This window comes from Cryptotermes secundus, unplaced genomic scaffold (genome assembly GCF_002891405.2).
Source record: "Cryptotermes secundus unplaced genomic scaffold, Csec_1.0 scaffold846, whole genome shotgun sequence".
Taxonomy (NCBI): domain Eukaryota; kingdom Metazoa; phylum Arthropoda; class Insecta; order Blattodea; family Kalotermitidae; genus Cryptotermes; species Cryptotermes secundus.
Genome location: NW_019739228.1, coordinates 853,637 through 872,193, shown reverse-complemented (window position 1 = coordinate 872,193; position 18,557 = coordinate 853,637). Strand labels below are relative to the sequence as shown.

At 39.8% G+C, this 18,557-nt stretch overlaps 1 protein-coding gene across 3 annotated transcripts in view; it reads left to right on the top strand.

The window, feature by feature from the left end:
• The window catches only part of LOC111871784 (protein argonaute-3), a 32,907-nt gene that overhangs the window by 9,231 nt on the left and 5,119 nt on the right, over window positions 1-18,557 (top strand). For all 3 annotated transcript variants that reach the window (XM_023865109.2, XM_023865108.2, XM_033754410.1), the window contains exons 5-8: window positions 3,444-3,534; window positions 9,005-9,199; window positions 12,982-13,215; window positions 15,855-16,042. In XM_023865109.2, coding sequence (XP_023720877.1) covers window positions 3,444-3,534; window positions 9,005-9,199; window positions 12,982-13,215; window positions 15,855-16,042 — 708 coding nt within the window. The remainder of the gene's footprint in view (window positions 1-3,443; window positions 3,535-9,004; window positions 9,200-12,981; window positions 13,216-15,854; window positions 16,043-18,557) is intronic.

The window sequence follows — 18,557 nt, the reverse complement described above, 5'->3', positions numbered from 1 at the left end:
TTGCCAAACCATGGGTTACGCTGCTTCAGTTCGTAATAACGAGACTCACTCACTCTGAAGTTTTTGTATTATCTAATATTTTCCCAGGCTGTGCTACTATCCACACCATAATCTAAGTTTTCCAAAGCAGAGAACCTGTTTGATATTTAAATGTGATACTGGGTTTACCCTCTGCCTCATATACATTCTTGAGACTGAATCTCTCCATATAAAACTTTTGCATTGCATGTTTACTTACTGCCAGTCTCTTAAATTTTGCAACAACTAGAGAGTGATCGGTATTACAGTCCACTTCCCTGAAAGATCAGACATCGTGTGCATGCAAATGCCATCTCTTGTCTATCAAAGTGTGGTCAGTCTTATTCTTTGTCTATCCAGGAGATGTGCAAGTGAATTTTTTGTGTTGCAGTGTGGAAATATTGTACTCTTGACAATTTGAGTTTTGGATGTCACAAAGATTACTACTCTAACTGCATTATAATTAATAATTTCATGGGAACTCCCATTCATAACTGTTGGTTTGAGAATATCTTCTCTACCTACTTCATTACTGCTGTTCAGATGAAAACTGGGAATGCTGGCCTTGAAAATGGACTTGAATTGTAATTTGTTTTGCTGTTGATCACATATTCACCAATTAGAATTCCAGATTCCTTACTCCTTTGTATAGATCAGAACTGTAAATATTGGTGTTATGCTAGTTTTTAGTCACTTCGCCTTGAACTGAGAGGTTCCCTGAAATGCCAGTAAACTGAAGCCTCTATGACTTATACAGGATGATTTATATAGAACCGGCCCAACGAAATGAGCTGTAATATAAAATATACCATACAGATATTAAAGTAATTTACACATATCTTATCTTGGATCGTGTTCTGTGATCAGAGCAGGTGTTGAAAGTGTCCGCCGTTTTCAAGTAGGCACTAGAAACGCTCACTGTTCAACAGTGTACTCCATGACTGTCGCCTGCACGTGCCATTTGACTCAGCATGGCCCACGGATTATTATGTCATAATTGTGAGCAGTTATATGCATCACCTGCGGAATTATTAGCAAATTCATCAGGCTGGTTCTATACGATTCACCCTGTATTTCTGGTAAAGATGCCCGTAAACCAAGTTCCACCATTAATTTTGGATATATCTTCACCTCCCATAACTAGGACCTTTTCATCCAAATGGGCAGATGTTCAGGGCCTTCCCTGATATTAGGGACTTTGTCGTACAAACATCAGTACCATATGCTTGAACTTTGCATGTTATTCTTGAATGTCTCAGGAATATATTTGTGCACTTCTTGGTCTGTGTTATAATCGGTTTCAGTAATTATGGCAAATGTTTTGCTCTTCGGTGTCAAGAGCACAACCAATAAATGGGAGAGAGAGTGACTGCATGATCCAAATGTAACATTAACATGAGAACTTGTAACTAGTGACATCCTATCATGGTTTCCCAAAAGTACATAACAGTAAAGAGAACTGGATTAAGTGAATTGTGTAAGGTCACTGTGGATGCTCATAGGAGTGAATATCATCACATTTCATGTATCAAATACAGGTAAAATTAAAGCAAATGGAAACATTTTCTTCGTCTGAATAAAAGTTTACATTTATGTAATATGTTTATAAATGGCCTGTTTGGCATAAAATATTTGCAGTAGAAGTAATCGAGATCCACAGAAATATGTAGCAGTGAGATGTGTCTGTATTTTGAGCAACGTCTGTCTGTAGTGAAGAGAGACTGCTGGCAGTAATGTAGTGGGAACATGGTTTATGCACTGCATTGTATATTATAAAAACTTTGTTATGAATAATTAAGCATTTGAGCTTGAGATTTGGGGTACATTTAAATACGTGGTGCAATCCAAAAGTTCCCAAAATATATTAATAAAAACTATTACATCTTACCTAGATCTTATTCTGCACCATCACCTTCAAAGTAGTCCCCTTGGGAGCGCATACACCATTCCCAGCGTTTATGCCACTTTTCAAATGCATCCTGGAAGTCTTTCTTTGTTAGGGTGTTTAGTACAGTCTGCGTTTCGACTTTAATTTCCTCAACTATATCAAATCTTCGCCCCTTCAACTATTTTCATCTTGGGGAAGAGAAAGAAGTCGCATGGAGCTAAGTCTGGCGAGTATGGTGGGTGGGGAATAACTGCCATCTTGTTTTTAGCCAAAAATTCCTGCACAATGTAAGCCGTATGCGGTCATGCATTGTCATGATGTTGTACCCAGTCGTTCGTGCGCCACTTCTATGGACGTTTTCTCCTCATGTTCTCCCTCAAACGCCTTAGAACATCATGATAGAACTCTTTATTGACTGTCTGGCCAGGAGGGACGAACTCCTTATGAACAATCCCGTCAATATAAAAAAAAACAGATGAACATGGACTTAATGTTGCTCTTGACTTGTCTAGCTCTTTTTGGCCGAGGTGAAGAAGGACTCTTCCATTCCGACGATTGCTGCTTGCTTTCAGGGTCGTAGCCATAAACCCAACTTTCGTCACCAGTGATAACCTTCGAAAGAAAGTTTGGATCCTCTTGAAGCTGTTGCTGAAGTTCCCTGCAGACTTCCAAGAGATGCTGCTTCTGTTCATTTTGCAGCAGTCGTTTCACAAACTTCACCGCAATCCTCCTCATGTTCAGTTCCTCTGACAAAATTCGTTGACATGAACCATAATTTGGTCCCAAGGTGTCACAGAGGTCTTTGATGGTTGGTCTACGATCTTACAGAATCAGATCCCTAACTTTCGCAACATTTTCTGGTGTTTTGCCCGTTGATGGCCATCCCGAACGATCCTCATAATCAGTCAGTGTTCAGCCATTTTTAAAACGCTTATACCAGTTGTAAGTTTGTGTCTGGCCTAAACTGTTTTCACCAAAAGCTTGCTTCAACATTTGGTGCTTTTCTGCAGCAGTTTTCCCAACTTTGAAACAAAACTTTATACAGACACACTGCTCTCTCAGGTCAGCCATCGAAAAACCACAAACTCGCAGAAACACAACAATGGAAATACGTTCACCAACAATAAATCCAACCACTCAACTCGACGCCGCTTGCCACACTGATTCAGGAAGGATGTGTGAGGAGACACCTAGCGGTATTTCGATGTACTCATAACCATTCGCGCACAAAATTCAAATTTCGGAAACTTTTGGATTGCCCCACGTACATTGGGGCTGGAGTTATTTCTGGAAATATCAGCGCAAATGAAAGAAATATTATTTCACTGCCACCAAGATGAACTGTGGATGGACGTTACTGAGGTATTGTTAGGTACAACCATATATAAGGAAAAGCCAAAATTATATACCAACTGAGAAGACATAATAGTTCCAAAATCCAATCCTCATTCTATTCCTGTATTGTTCAGAAGTATTTCATAAGCCAGAGCCACAGGGTTAGGTTTAAATTTTCAAGATCACTCTACTTTATTGCCAGGCCAAAATGTTTGCAGCGCCCAGTTATGATAGTAGGAGCTGATGTTACCCATCCATCACCCGACCAGACTGAGATCCCTTCTGTTGCTGCTGTAAGTATATTGCACTGTGACAATATTTAACAGCTTTCATGTTGTTCATGTCTTTTGTGCTTGTTAGTGTTCTGTTAACAAATTATCATTCCGTGTAATTTCTAAAATACTAAAGGGTAAGATAAATGAAATAACCATTTTCTTAGTTGTTTTTTGTGGTAATGAAACATGGTCTCATATTTTTATATAATACTGACTTTATCCAACTATAAAATGAAAATTATGTGAATAGTATTACGAGCATATTCAGGAAGAAAGGTCAATATTGTGACATGTTGAGCTATGGATGACGCCCCTCCCCCCACCCCCCGCCATCCGTGATGCGCCGAGCGAAGCCGAAGTGAGCTGAAGTTAGCCGAGTCCTAGCATCCTGGTCACTAGGCAACGCGAGTCAACAGCAATGACGTCACCAAGTGTACCGTGGGTTGCTAGGCAGCGTGGGTAACCAGGATTGCGAGAGACGACGGTAGTAACAGCGGTTACTGCCGCTAGCGTTGCTAGCAACACAGCGCCAGGCAACAAGGGTGCTTATTACGTGGCCATTTTCTGTATTGTCCGATCGAGGCTACATGAGGCGCAGCGAAGGCTATTCACAGTTAGTCCTGGAGCTACCTCCGAGTTAGTTCCGAGTTAGCCAGCAACTAGTCAGTTGTATTCTGGCATTTGGAGTGTACTATTTGTGATACTGCAGGTAGCAGTAATTGTAAATCTGTAATTTGGGTGATTGTAAGTGCGAATGTGAAATAAAATTCGCTATACCAAATACGGCGTGAAGTTATTTGTCGCGTTATACGCCCGACACGCAACAATATGTTACAGAAGGTGAAAAATTTGGGAACTATGATTTATCCATAGAGTATTGCATCAGTATGAATATGTTTCAGAGGCAGTAATTTCTTGATTACCGTTACCAGCACGAAGGTAAAGCTGTCCCTGTAATAGGGTGAGCAGGCCCATAGGGTTGTGAGACATCAGGGCTCCCACATTTTCTCTAGACAGTTGGCTCACAGATGGTGGTAAGGTTTTCAGCCTTACACACCAGCCGCCCTTATCCCCAGGGAGATACCTGGCGCTCGTTTCTGTTAGAGGATGAGTTTACCCAAGGGTCATGGTGTGGCTGGAAGGATTAAGTAAATGGGGGAGGGGAACTCATCAGAACTCGAACCTGCAGCCTTCTGGCTTGTAGCATAGTGCCTCAACCAGCTACTCTACCACGTGCCCCTAACAGCATTCACTCATAGAGCTGAGCCCTTCTTGAGAAGCTGCCACTTGTGTAACCACCCATGAACTTCCCAGCATTTTATGGAACCCCAAGGTTCATTACCTTGTTCACAAGAACCCTTCACTGGTCCATATCCTGAGCCAGACTAATACAATCGATGCAATCCTGTCCTATCTAAGATATATTTTAATATTGTCCACCCATCTACATCTTGGTCTTCCCAGTGGTCTCTCTCCTTCAGGCTTTCCCACCAATATCTTATATGCATTCCTCTTCTCCCCCATTCGTGCTACATCCCCTACCCATCTCATCCGCCTTGCCTTGGAGAAGAATACACGTTATGAAGCTCCTCATTATATAGTAGAACTTGGTTATAACATCATCAAAAGGACCTAAAAATAGTGTCGTTATAAACGAATGTCGTTGTAACCAAAATGGGCACTTCCACAGTAGCCTTATGTTAGTCACATAACAATCTACCAAAAACCGAGTTAAAATGTTGCATTTTTTAGTGAAATACATAGTTAAGTACAGACTAACGTAACATTAACGTGGAATTGCCCAAATGTGTAATATCAAAGACATATTGCAGCGCTTTTCACTGACAATACACACACTATTTCACGAATCACTTTAACTTTCTCTTCAATGCTTAAAACTTTCCTTTTCATTGCCATGTTTTTGCTACTGCACTTCTCTGGGTTTAGGCAGGAACACTATAGGGTAAGTAGACAATGTGAGGTCCTGTTAGACGAGATTCTAGGAAAGGAATGCAGTTAACAACCTGCCGCGTCCTCTTGCACTATTCACGCAGTCCCACCCCACACCCTTGTTTTCGCATAAAACCCACGCTCCTCTTGCAGCCCGCGGTCGTATTCTTCCAGGACATTCACGTCAGCAAGTAGAGAAAGTGAAGGTGGGCAGACACATCGAACTTTCCCACGATAACAGAAATTCAGGAATGAAAATGACGTTACATACACGTTTGATGGATTTGTGCATGTCGTACTAAGCAAGGTATAAAAACAGTAGCTTTATGAGGAATTAGTTCGTACCATTGAATATTTGACGCAATAGACAAGGTGTCGCAGAAACCGATGTTGCTATAACCAAGTTTTACTATATATTTTGCACACATAAAATTGTTCCAGTTCTGTATTTTATGAAACCATGACCCTACCTTTGAAGAACATTTCATAATGATGCAGCATCCATGAGGCAAGAATCCATATGTTAAATGTCTTTGCTAATATGTGATCATGGACACAGGGCGCTTTTTAATATACAGATTCCTTCATTCTTATGACTTTCATATTATCATCCAAGTTTCAAACTAATGTTATAGTATGCTGAAGGGCCTCATAATAACTACTTCCAAGCATGCAGAAGTATGTGTACAGTGTAACAGGGGCCAGTGAACAGCAGTGGAGGAAATACATCAGCTGCTATGTACAGGTTTTGAACTTGACTAAGGTATTATGGAGAGGTGCAAGGGAAAGAGGGTGGAGTTTATGCTAGAAAACTTCAGCTGGAAAAGTAAAGAATTAATTTTGTTTAAAAGTGGCTGCTGCAAGGGTCTTTTCTCTTAACCCACAGCTTTGAATAAGTGTAATACATTACTAGTTTTTGAAAGTTGTTAGGCCAATATTTGGACTTAAAGGGATGAGGCTATTCAGAGGCTTCAAGAAAGCCTCAGATTCAATTAAAAGTGAACTAATGAATAACATTCTTGTTTTTGGATTTGAGGTTCTCCTAGTGACAACTGTGAAGAGTACAGTCTTCATTGTAATGGCATGTAGTTCAGAGAGAGCCAAGCATGATGTTACAACCCAGAAAGACTGTACTTAGCATTCTTATTGAATGTGGTATATGCATGAAATTATTTGAGTGTTTAAATGAAATGTATTATAAAATTCATATAGGTAAGTCTGTGTCCTTAAATGAAATGTATTTTAAAATTCATATAGGTAAGTCTGTGTCCTATCCATTTCCTAGCTGGAAGGTTACAGGTTCATTTCTCGATGAGGCCATTGGAGTTTTCAGTTGACCTAATCCTTCCAGCCTGAGGTCACCTCAGCTTCTAACAGAAATGAGTATCAGGAATCTCTCAACTTCGTTTTAGAATATGCCCCTAGAAAGGTTCAAGGAAACTGTAAGGAACTGAAATTCAGTGGGAGACATCACCTTTCACTATATGCTGATGATTATAATTTACCAGACAAGAACATAAGAAGCTCTCTCAGGCACTAGTAAAGAGACTGGTCTACAAGTGAATACAGAGAAGCTAAATGATGTCCATTTCTTGTCATCAGAATGCAGGGCAAATCATAATGTAAAGAGAGCTAATTAAAAATGTAGCAAAGTTGAAATATTTAGGAATGACAAATTAAAATTGGTACTAATTGGGGAATTCTTGTTACCATTGGCTTGAGAATCTTTTGTCTTCCTGTTTTATAAATAAAGAATTAAGAATCACAAAGTGTGCAAAACTATAATTTTCCCTGTAGTTTTGTATGGATATTTCATCCTAAGTTAATGACATAAATTGAAGGTTTTGGGGAACAGGGCATTGAGACTGTTTGGTTCTCAGAGGGAGGAAGTTACTGGATGGTGAAGAAAATGTGTAATGAGGATTTTCATAATTTGTGTTCTTCACCAAACATTATTAGGATTATCAGATCAAGGAAGATAAGATTTGTAAGGCATGTACATGGTTCAATCCCAAAGTTCCCGAAATTTGAATTTTGCGCATAAATAGTTATGAGCACAATGAATTATTGTTATATAATAATTATTATTAATTATGTGGAAAAGATTGAAAATGCACTTTTTTCTCATACTACTTAATTTTTCTTAACGTTATCACTTGCAGACTAAAGCCACGGAGGGTTTTCCCCCCTATTGTGCAGGCACCGTTGTCCTAACCTCAGTCCAATATAAGAATGTTATAATCCATAAAGTAGTCTTTATATATTTTATTTAGGTCATTGAAAAATGATTAACACTCCCTCCAAAACTCCAGAAAAGTAGCAGTGTCAAATGCGAGCCAGTGTATATGGGAAGACACTGTAGTGCCGCCTATGGCCACGAGATGACATTGCTACTGCACACAGGTCGAACAGTGCTGCGTCATTCATGGCGGTGCACAGGTGCAGTTGTGGACAACACTCAGACAATCATGGGCAATGGTGGACTGCGTGGTTTCTCTGGAGGGAAAGAGTGACTGCTTCACACATTCACACAAGGTTAGCAGTCGTATGTGGGGAAGCAGCACCAAGTCACAGAACCGTGTTTCGCTGGATAGTGGAGTTCAAAGACGGCAAGGACTGCGGAAAAAGGCAAAAGCAGTGGGCATCCAGCAACTGCATGCACACCAGACAGTACCCAGCCTGTGTCCGACTTGATACTGGAGAACAGGCTCATCACTTTCAATGAACTAGAGAACACAACAGGTTTGTCATGCGGAACACTGCACAGCATCATCCATCAGGACTTGAAGATGAAAAAGGTCTGTGCTCAATGGGTGCTCCAATCTCTCGCCATTGTGCAGAAGCAGAAGCATGTGGAGACATGCCAACAGTTGCTACAGCTGTATAGCGCAGATCCGGTGGAGTTCTTTGAGCGTCTAATCATGGTTCCGGCATGAGACTCCAGAAAAGAAACGCCAGTCCATGGAGTGGAAGCACGCTGGGAGCCCTCCTCCCAAGAAGTCACGACTGGGACTCTTCGTCCAGAAGCAAATGGTGACTGTGTTCTTGGATCAGGAAGGGATCCTTCTGTTGGATTGGCTGCCCCCCAATATGACCAACGACAGTGATTGGTACTGCAGTTCACTGTGCCAAGTCCACCGATGCATTCAGCAATGCCACCACGGAAAATGGGGGCACAGCGTTCTTCTCCAACATGACAAAGCGCGGCCACATGGCAGTCGGCAGACCATTGCCACCCAGGGTGCTCTAAGGAACACCGTTCTGCCTCATCCGCCATACTCGCCCAATCTTGCCCCTAGCAACTCTGCTCTATTCGATACAATGAAAGACATCATGCGGGATAAGACGTTCACCTCGAACGACAAGCTTCAGAGCACTGGCCAGTGTAGGGAGGTACAGCAGATGGAAGGAAGGGTAATTGTAAAGGCTCTTTGTACCTGATGATGGTTACAATAGGCTGAAACATGCAATATAGGCAAATGAATATTGTGCTTGTACCAGGATTGTGTCAACTGATTTCTGTACTTTAATGCTGTAGGTAAGTGCCAGCCATGACCCAAAGGCATTCATGTACAACGTCCGCATTAGATTACAGCCTCCAAGGGTAGAGATCATTGAAGACCTGGAAAATATTATGAAAGAACAGTTACGCTTCTTTTATAAAAGCACTAACTACAAACCAGAGAGGATAATATTTTTTCGAGATGGTGTAAGTGAAGGACAGTTTGCACAGGTAAGATTATGGACTTAACATGGAGTGTAGAAATCAATATATTGAGTTTATTTGTTGCTTATTTTTGTGTGAGCTTGATGACAGCAATTGAAGCCATTTCTTCAATCCCACATCCAGGCCACCACTTCCCCCCACTTAGTTCTCAAGTTAAGAATGTCTGGAGCCTTACTTCCATGCTCAGTATTTGTCTTCGAGGCGTTATACATAGTCACAGTAGGAATGTTACCTTGATATTTTCATGCTTGGTTTGTTTTTTAAAATTAAACACAGTATTGTACTTGTTAGTTATTGTATTTGGTGATGAAATATTCAGAATTTGACTTACAGAAATCTTGATGTGTGTACCAATTCCATTGTACTAAGGTCTTCTTTGAAATATGATGATTATTCAGCTGCTCTGTGAGTGTCATACTTATGTAACACTCAGAGATTCGTAATGGAGTTTGGAAAAGTTCATCTTTGTGTGTCTTGAGACAGTTGAAGCAGTCCACGTTTTTACATCCTGTTCTAAATTCCATTTTAATATTATCCTCTTCCAGTTTTTAAATGTTGAGAACATTATACGAGGTTACAAATGGAATGAAGCCATAAGTAACAGAAATTATAACAATTTGTAATTATTTATACTACTAAGTAACTGAAGTTCTGTTGTTGGCTTTATTACCTTGGCAATGTGCTCAGTGAAGCACATAGGTGGATGTGGACATATTACAAGTGAAATTATAAATGCAAGCTTCTTAAAAATGCAGTCCGTTTTGGTCCGTTGCTTACAGTTTAGGAGTTATGACCATTTGTAACAAATACAGCTAATTCAGTGCAATGCTATAGGCAGGCTGCCAGCATATAATGTCATGCACTGATAAGCTATCCTCTTGTAATAATCATGCTGCATATATGAGAGAGTAAAGGAAGGGAAAGCTGTTAGAAGAAGATACTCATAATAATGTACTCAAAAGAAAAAAAGTTAGATGCCAAACAACAGTGTGAGTATAGTGAAACACATATGAACTTATCTGCCGAACTGTGACACTCTACAGATTACTCTAACTGTAGCACACAAAATAAAGTCTTCATTCTCTGCTTGCTAGTTGTTGCTCAGTAATGAATCTTACCTGGTTAACACTTCACCTACTGAACTGTCTTCTCAATTCTATTACAAATGAATGAATTGAATTCACAAATGAACCCTCTTGTATAAGTTCAGGAGGACTGAATAGAAGCTATTGGTCCCCTGTATCCATCGTAGCAGAAATGCCTGGTGATTCCAAAATTCCTCATATCCAGAGAAACCTTTGCTGAATATTTGTTGGCATGAGAATGAGTTTTAGCTAGCCATTGCCTACCAAGCGAACTTCTGCTTGTTTGTTGCTATTCCGGCTTTCAGGTGGTGTTTACCGAAACGTTGCCTAGCAAAGAACAGTTGGAATATTTGATACAGACCCCCCCCTGTATAAATACTGCAACTTTAGCCAACATATTTAAATGTGTATAACATGCCCGAAGATACTTATGAATTAGATGAAATCAAGCAACGTTTTCAATGTTCCCCAGTCATGAAAGTTGGAAATAGCAAAGGGGAGAGTGAGTACAAGGAATGTTACACTGTTTCTCGGTGGTCTCCTCTTTCCCTGTACCTCAGCTGGCTGACCAGCCAACAGCTCAAAACTTGGAGATGTTTTGAGACTTCTGTACAACTCCACCAGTGCCTCCTTCAACACAGGAAGGGTCTCCATGGACACACTTTTACAGATCGAACATCTGACTTGGCTTCCTCTCGGGCAGCCCTGCGGTGATTGTGTGTCTGTCAGTAATCACAGATGGAAGGGTGTTGAGGGTTTTATGGCATAGCTTGTCCACTATCTAGCCCATGGCTGTTGGCCTGTCATCACACCTCTTGGCCAGTAATTTGGGTGTGAAGTAGGTAATGATATCAACTGCTCCCTCTTCACAGCAGCCCTTACTCGTTTTCAAAGTCCTGGCCAGACAGTCTCTCCTGAAGTGACCAACATCCCAGCATTGCCAACATACAGATCCTGTAGTAGTCTGTAACTAGTGACCATGTTGTCATGGGGGCTTTAGCCCTTACCTCCCACAGCTTCACCAGAGGCTCAGCTGACACCTTCACAGCCTCTAGTTTCGGGGCCTGGTTATGGGCTTCATTGAGCGACCTCTGCCACCTGTAAAGAGGTACTGTTTTAGGTCATGGCCCTTCCTGTGAATGAATCCTCAGGCAACTCAAAAAGGGTCTGGTGGACCAACAGGTCAACAGCCACTGCAGGTTATTGTAGCTACTTGCCTCTCACCTAGGCCCTTGGGTTTGTATTGCGACCAGTGAGCCACTGCCAGTTGGTTCTTCCTTATTTCACTGCTCCAAAACCACCTGCAGAGCAGAATCCATCGTCCATCCCAATTATGACACCAGTTGTAATGTTTATCTTATTTTGGAGCAGTTATTTTTTCACTAACATTCTTGATACCGTTTTATTCTTGTTAACTGTTTTGTCAGTGTATACTGCTGCGCTATTCTCTTCCATCTTATCACTGCAACCTGCACTGTACACACTGTTTCACCAATCACAATGTCTGTCTGCAGCTTCTAGCTTACAGTGACACTCAACAGATCTGCCTCCTCTTTGCCTTGTAACCAACATTTGATACATGTTATATTTCTACAAAGTTGAATGCATATGCAAGAAATGAGGCACACTCCATTTTTTGAACATGAGTGGAAACTTCAGTAAACGAAAGCTGTGCTCATGCTGGCATGTGACCCACCTCTCCCATGCACTGACTCTGCACCCCAACATTATGTCCCTCATGCTTCACACTGTACATGTTGGAATGTTATTTTCTGTAGTATATATTTTGACATTCCAGTTTTAACATATCAGAGACTGGTGGTGGAAAACATGTATCCCCAGGTGTCAAGTTTCAGTAACATTTAAACTGTTTACTTTTTTTGTGACTGGTCTTATAGATGCTATTGATTGTTTCTGGGTCCACTGTTACCTAGTGTATGGCATGTGTGCAAGAAATTTAGAGACTTGAGTTTTAGGTCGCACCAAAATGAGACTGTGAAAGAACTGATTATGTCATTGTCAAAATAAGTAAGGAATTAGTTACTTGCAGATAGTGTTTCTGATCTGTATACATATAACTGGGATGATTGTGATAGCCATAAGTAAGCAGTGGCAATGGAATTAATGAGAATATTTAAGTTATTTGCATAAGACTGATGACAAACTGTGTGGTTATGTAGTCAAAAATGTCTGTTGTATGTTCCCCTGACATGTGGTCTTCAAATAGATTAGGTATGCCATACGGAACTATTAGGCTTATTTTGGACTCTATCCATTGTCTGGTATATATAAGCCAAAAAACCACAAAGTTTCAGAGACTGGATCTGTCTCCATCCTCAGGTGGGTGGGGCAGGATAAACCTACTCAGTTGGGCCCATTAGAAAGAGCTAGTCTCAATCACTGGGTTATCCTGTCCCATCCACCTGAGGACGGAGACAGATCCAGTGTCCGAAACTTTGTGGTTTTTTTGTCTTCTATATACCAGACGATGGATAGAGTCCAAAATAAGCCTAATAGTTCTGTACAGCATACACCATCGTCAGAATCCTTTCAAGTCTATCAGGTAGGTGGTTTAGTTTTGCAGTTAACTTTTTTCTGTAAGCAACTGTTTTCTTAAAATGTGGCTGGTCCTGAAGATGTTAAAACCAGAAAGCATTGTCACTTAGCAGAATGTAAAACTAATATATGTATTACATTAAACAGGTTTTGAACAGCGAGTTGAATGCAATTCGACGTGCTTGTTCTTCTTTGGATCAAGAATTTAAACCTAAAGTGACATTCCTGGTGGTGCAGAAACGTCACCACACTCGGTTCTTTCCAAGAGATGAGGATGCAGATGGGAGAAATAGGAATGTTCCAGCTGGTACTGTGGTTGATCGTGAAATTACTCACCCAACTGAAGTGGACTTTTATCTGGTTTCCCATGCCAGCATCCAGGTATGCTTCTATGAGAAAAGTCAAAATCAAATTAATTAGGCAACTGTAACTGTTTAACCAACCAGCTAACTATGTAACTCACTGTGTGCTATAGAGTCTTCATAAGTTGATAGTTGCCCAGCAGTACAAGAAATTTTCTGCTTTTATGTGACATGAAGGTTCATCACAACTGCTGTTACACAATGTCTTTAAGTCTATTGAATACACACGGTGTATTAGAGATGTTTTTCAATATTATTCTCCACTCCGTGTCTGCATCTCTAAAATTATCCCTTACTACAATGTTTTGTGTCCCAAACTGCATGTTAACTCTCCAGTCATTTTTTCTTTATTGACAAGATTCTGTATGAAATGTGATTATAATTCACGTCATGAAGTATTGACTTCACTGTACTGGTTATATGCCCAATGAAAGCATGCAGCATTGCCAAAGTAGAGCACCAAGTTTTCTGTTCAGCCATTGGCTACAATAATGGCACGACTGATGTTAGGTGTGGCTTTGTGAGACTAGGAACCAGAGTGTGGCAGCATGTCTGTTGTGATTGTTACAATATTGCTGTAACCAGCAATGCCTTTTGAACATAAAAAGTGTTTAAATGTGACTGGTGCTTGAAAGATTAATTTAGAAATTATGGTACAGCTTACAAATGAAATGCTGTTAATTATTTTATTGTTCTATTAAAATTCAGGTATTGATTATATTCACGCAAATATGGTATAAAATTTTATATTCACATTCAGCTATCTGAAATTCAACAACTACCGTGAGTAATGGACTGCATGCCTTGAAACTTGAATCTTTATTGAAATCATGTATATGTTACCAAGGTTCTATCTATCTGTGGCTCTACATCCCTTGTGGACCTTGGCCACTTTTTCAGTTTCTTAATCTGTACACAGTCAGTGCGACTCCTTGGGTGGGGGATCAGCCCTTCGCAAGGCCACTTCCTGCACAAAGAACAATACATATAGAATAAATGCACACAGACATCCATGCCTTGAGTGGGATGCAAACCCACGATCCAAGTGTACGAGCGGGTGAAGATGGTTCATGTCTTAGACAGTGCAGCCACTGTGATCAGTGTATTACCAAGGTTACATCTTGTAAATGACCATCTTCACTTACTGTGGTTTATGTAGATAGTCATTTACATGTAACCTTGAAACTTAGCAATTTACATAAGAGGGGGTGTTCAAAGATTTCCTGAAAATTGTCTCTAAATAATGTCACATTTTAGGGGTGTGACTGTAGATGGGGTATGGATTGGTGAATGGATTTATTGACCACATGTGTACACTTGCTTGGAACTACACTTCACAGATCACTGACACAGACTAGTGTCCTCAGCCTATTACACTCTCCACTAGCTGTTTCCTGGCAAAGGCCTCTACTGAGGGAGGTTCTTCAGCTTCCTGCACTCCAATCCTCTAGTCACAGCTGCATCTTTTTCTGCTTAGAGCTTGTTCAATATTATCCCCTTGAAAATAGTCCACTGGCACAACAGCGCACCTCCCCCTCTGCCTTTTCCAGTTTTGAAGCACTGTTCAAAGGATGTTTGTGTGAAGTCATTCGTGACATCATTGATGTCTTTCACTGTCTGAAATCTTCCTTTAAGATAATTTTGAGTTTAGGGAATGTATATAAAAGTCAGGTGAATGGCGTTGTGGAAGGATAGGAATGGAATGTTTTTCCAAGAATTCTCTAATTGAGAACACTGTGTGAACATTAATGTGATGGAGAAGCCAGCTGCCTACAGTCCACATTTTGGGTCATTTTCTTCGTACCGCATCCCACAGAGGTCTCAGAACCACCAGATAGAAGTCTTGATTAATTATCTGACCTTCAGGAGTGAATTCATAATGCACAGTGCCTCAATGATCGAAAAAAAGAACAAGCAGCATTGCTTCCATGCACAAGTGCACCTGTCATGCTTTCTTGGGACAAGGCAAAGCAGGACTTTTCCAATGTGAGGATTGGTGTTTGGGTTCAGCATCATCCACATCATCACCAGTAATGACATTTGGAGGAGATATTGACAGATGGGAAATCTTACAGTTTCTGGTCATCAGTTGAGAATCTTGGCACAGATTTTGCTGATACCTAATGCATTCCTAAATATTCCATTTGAATTTTGTGATGTGAACCAATGGATATTCCAGCCTCTTCTGCAGCTTCTCAGACAGTCAACAGATGATTTCCATGGAAGTCTTTCATGTGGACGATCAGAGGTTCGGGTGTTGAAGTTGAAGGTCAGCTAGAATGCTCATCGTTATTCATTGAAGTTCTTCCATTTTTGAAATGTGTGAAGCATACATAGGTGATCATTTGACTTGAGGCATCATCACTGCACACTTAATCCAACATGTGGGTTTCAGAAGCTGTTTTCCCTACTTAGAACAGAATTTATCGCAAATTCTTCGCTCCTTTAGCAACCTTACTAAACATCGCAAGACAGCAACATGCTGTATCTCGAAGCTGGTTATCAAAACTAAATGGAACATCTGATCTACTTGAAACAAAATGGCTTGCATAACTGTCAGGTTACAAGGACACTCAGATAACATCTAATGTGACTGATGCACTGCTGATTGGGAATACAAATAAATATGTATCTCTGAAGTTTAATTCTTTTTTTCAGGGTGTTAGCAGACCTACCAAATATCGTTTGTTGTGGAATGATGATGATGATATGACAGAAGACGAAATTGAAGAAATTTCATACTACTTATGTCATATGTTCTCACGTTGCACACGCAGTGTTTCCTACCCAGCCCCTACATATTACGCACATCTTGCTGCTTATAGGGCGCGTGTGTACTTGGAGGGGTAAGTTTAAAACAGTTTCAAAACTGTAAGGAATATATAATCACAAGCAGATGCTGTATTTGCTGGTGTACAATGAGTTTTTTCATCTTGTTTTTACCCTTTTTTCTTTCTTTCTTTCTTTCGTCTTTTTCTTAATTATTTACAATTACATGTGCCAAAAAATATCACTTTGCATATTTTGCCACTAAAAGATTTTGATATAACAATGAAAATTATATCTGAAATTGTGAGTTGTCATACACATCATCAAATGTGGTATTTCACATCTTGTACTTACCTTATCATATCTGAATGTACATTAAGGAATTAAATGCGCACAAAGTCACTGATGTTTTCTCTTCCAGACAGTTATTTATGTCATTTCTAAAAAAGTTTACGTGTATAATTTTTACTTGTGGAGATCCTGGCTGTGATAAATTTTCCAAATCTGAGCTCGGCATGTGCAGTGACTTTCATTCATGTTATGTTACTGAATGACAAACTGATCATGTATTGGGGAGAGACAGTTTCTTCATGCTAGTAAAATATTTTTTGATTGGTCTATATAGTTTAGTAAATAATTTCAAATAATGTTAACATAGACATAAGTAGAATAAAGTACTATATGAGCAATAGTGACTCAACAGAAGAACTACCTCTGCAACATTTTGGACTCAAGAGTTCTGTACTGAAATGCTCATTAACACTATATTAACCCTTTCACACTCAGCCTATTTTCCAAGTACCTGGCCTAGAACACTCAGACAAATTTGGCTCAGTTAACAAATCTCACTTCAAAAATTCACCAAGAATACAATTTTAGTCAAAAAGATGTGAAAAAAAATACTTATTCACTATAAACAGCAGATTTAAACAAAAATAGCTTAGAAATGCTAACACCAAAAATAATTTGAAAAGAAATAAAAACTGAAAGAATTAAATATAGAAATTTACGATGTACATACTTTAGGCAAAAAAAAAATAAAATTTTCTCTTTGGTCTTCTTCTCACCAAGCCTGTAAGGAAGAATATTTTTATGTAAATTTTGAATAAGTTTTATGCAGGAACTACATCACATTACGTAAAAGTGTATACACATACCTTTTGCCTTCTAACACCTGTGTTTAAGGAAGCATTCTGGGCTGCACCATAGCTCAAGCAGTTGGTCATTGGCTTCCCACCGTGGCAGCCCGGGTTCGATCCCGGGTCTGGTCAAGTGGGATTTGTGGTGGACAAAGTGGCGATGGTGCAGGTTTTCCCCAAGTACTTCGGTTTCCCCTACCAATCTTCATTCCACCAATTGCTCCACAATCACCCTCACCTATCATTTGGGGCCGGTACAATAGGCCAGAAGTGGCCTCAGTGCAAGGGACTTAGTCCCACCCCACTAGCAATTAAAAAAAAACGTTCTCCATGCAGAGCCTTGTTGCATCTGCAGCTGGGGTTGTGACATCTTCACTTGTATCATAAGTGTCATTTTCCAGAATAAGTCACTATCACTGTTAATTGTATCTAAATATTCCAGCATGTTAGAGTCATCTAACCTAGAGCTTGAACCAGTCATTGTGTAGTTAAAGAAGTAAAATAACTGACTATATATACTATAAACTCAGAAATATATAATGAAAATATAACTTTATTATAAAAGCAAAATACCACCACTCAACTATGATATATTCACAGTAAAACAACTAAAACCACAGACTGAAAAAAGCATGGAACCATCAAGTAAACATGTGATCTCAACATATTTCATTTGTTAAAAAAAAATTCCTTTATTGTGAAAGATAAATGTTAATACATAAAAGGCCCGGGCAGTGTCCATCCGGCCCTGTGTAACACATTCTTATAAGCATTCTTAATATGTGTATTAACTTAAATCTGAGAGTGCACTATTATTAATTTGTACATTTATTTCTTCTTTTCTTATATATCTGTTTTTAAATATATATAGGAATGTTGTTTATGAAGTAACAGACACCTTACACAAATCTTTTTTCTTCTAACCTTAAGAGCTCTGTAACTGACTTTGGGTATCCTTTCTTGCTGTTCTCAGACAGAATGTCTATCATTGTTGCCCATTGGCCCTCATACCATTTACAATACCAGAAGATACTTGGTGCTATCCAAAAGTTCCCAAAATATATTGTAACGTGTTTCGTTACAGAAGACGCCGTAGAGATGGTTAATTGGTTTATTTAACAATCTACAAATAACGGCTACAATTAATTATCACAATATTACGGGTTTCCACACTTTACAAACCCTACAACAAAGTCTCTTAACACCATCTTCACTTGTCTTCACGTACTAATAACGCGGGAGCTATACAAGTCTCCCTGAATTACACACTTTCACTCGTAACACGCCGCTGGCTAGATTCCAACTCTGCTCGCAAGATGCTGCTGTGAGAACTGTTGATAACACACTCGGCGACTGTCACAGTACAACTAACTGTGAATAGCCTTCGCTGCTCCTCATGTAGCCTCGATCGGACAATACTGAAAACGGCCACGTAATAAGCACCCTTTTTGCC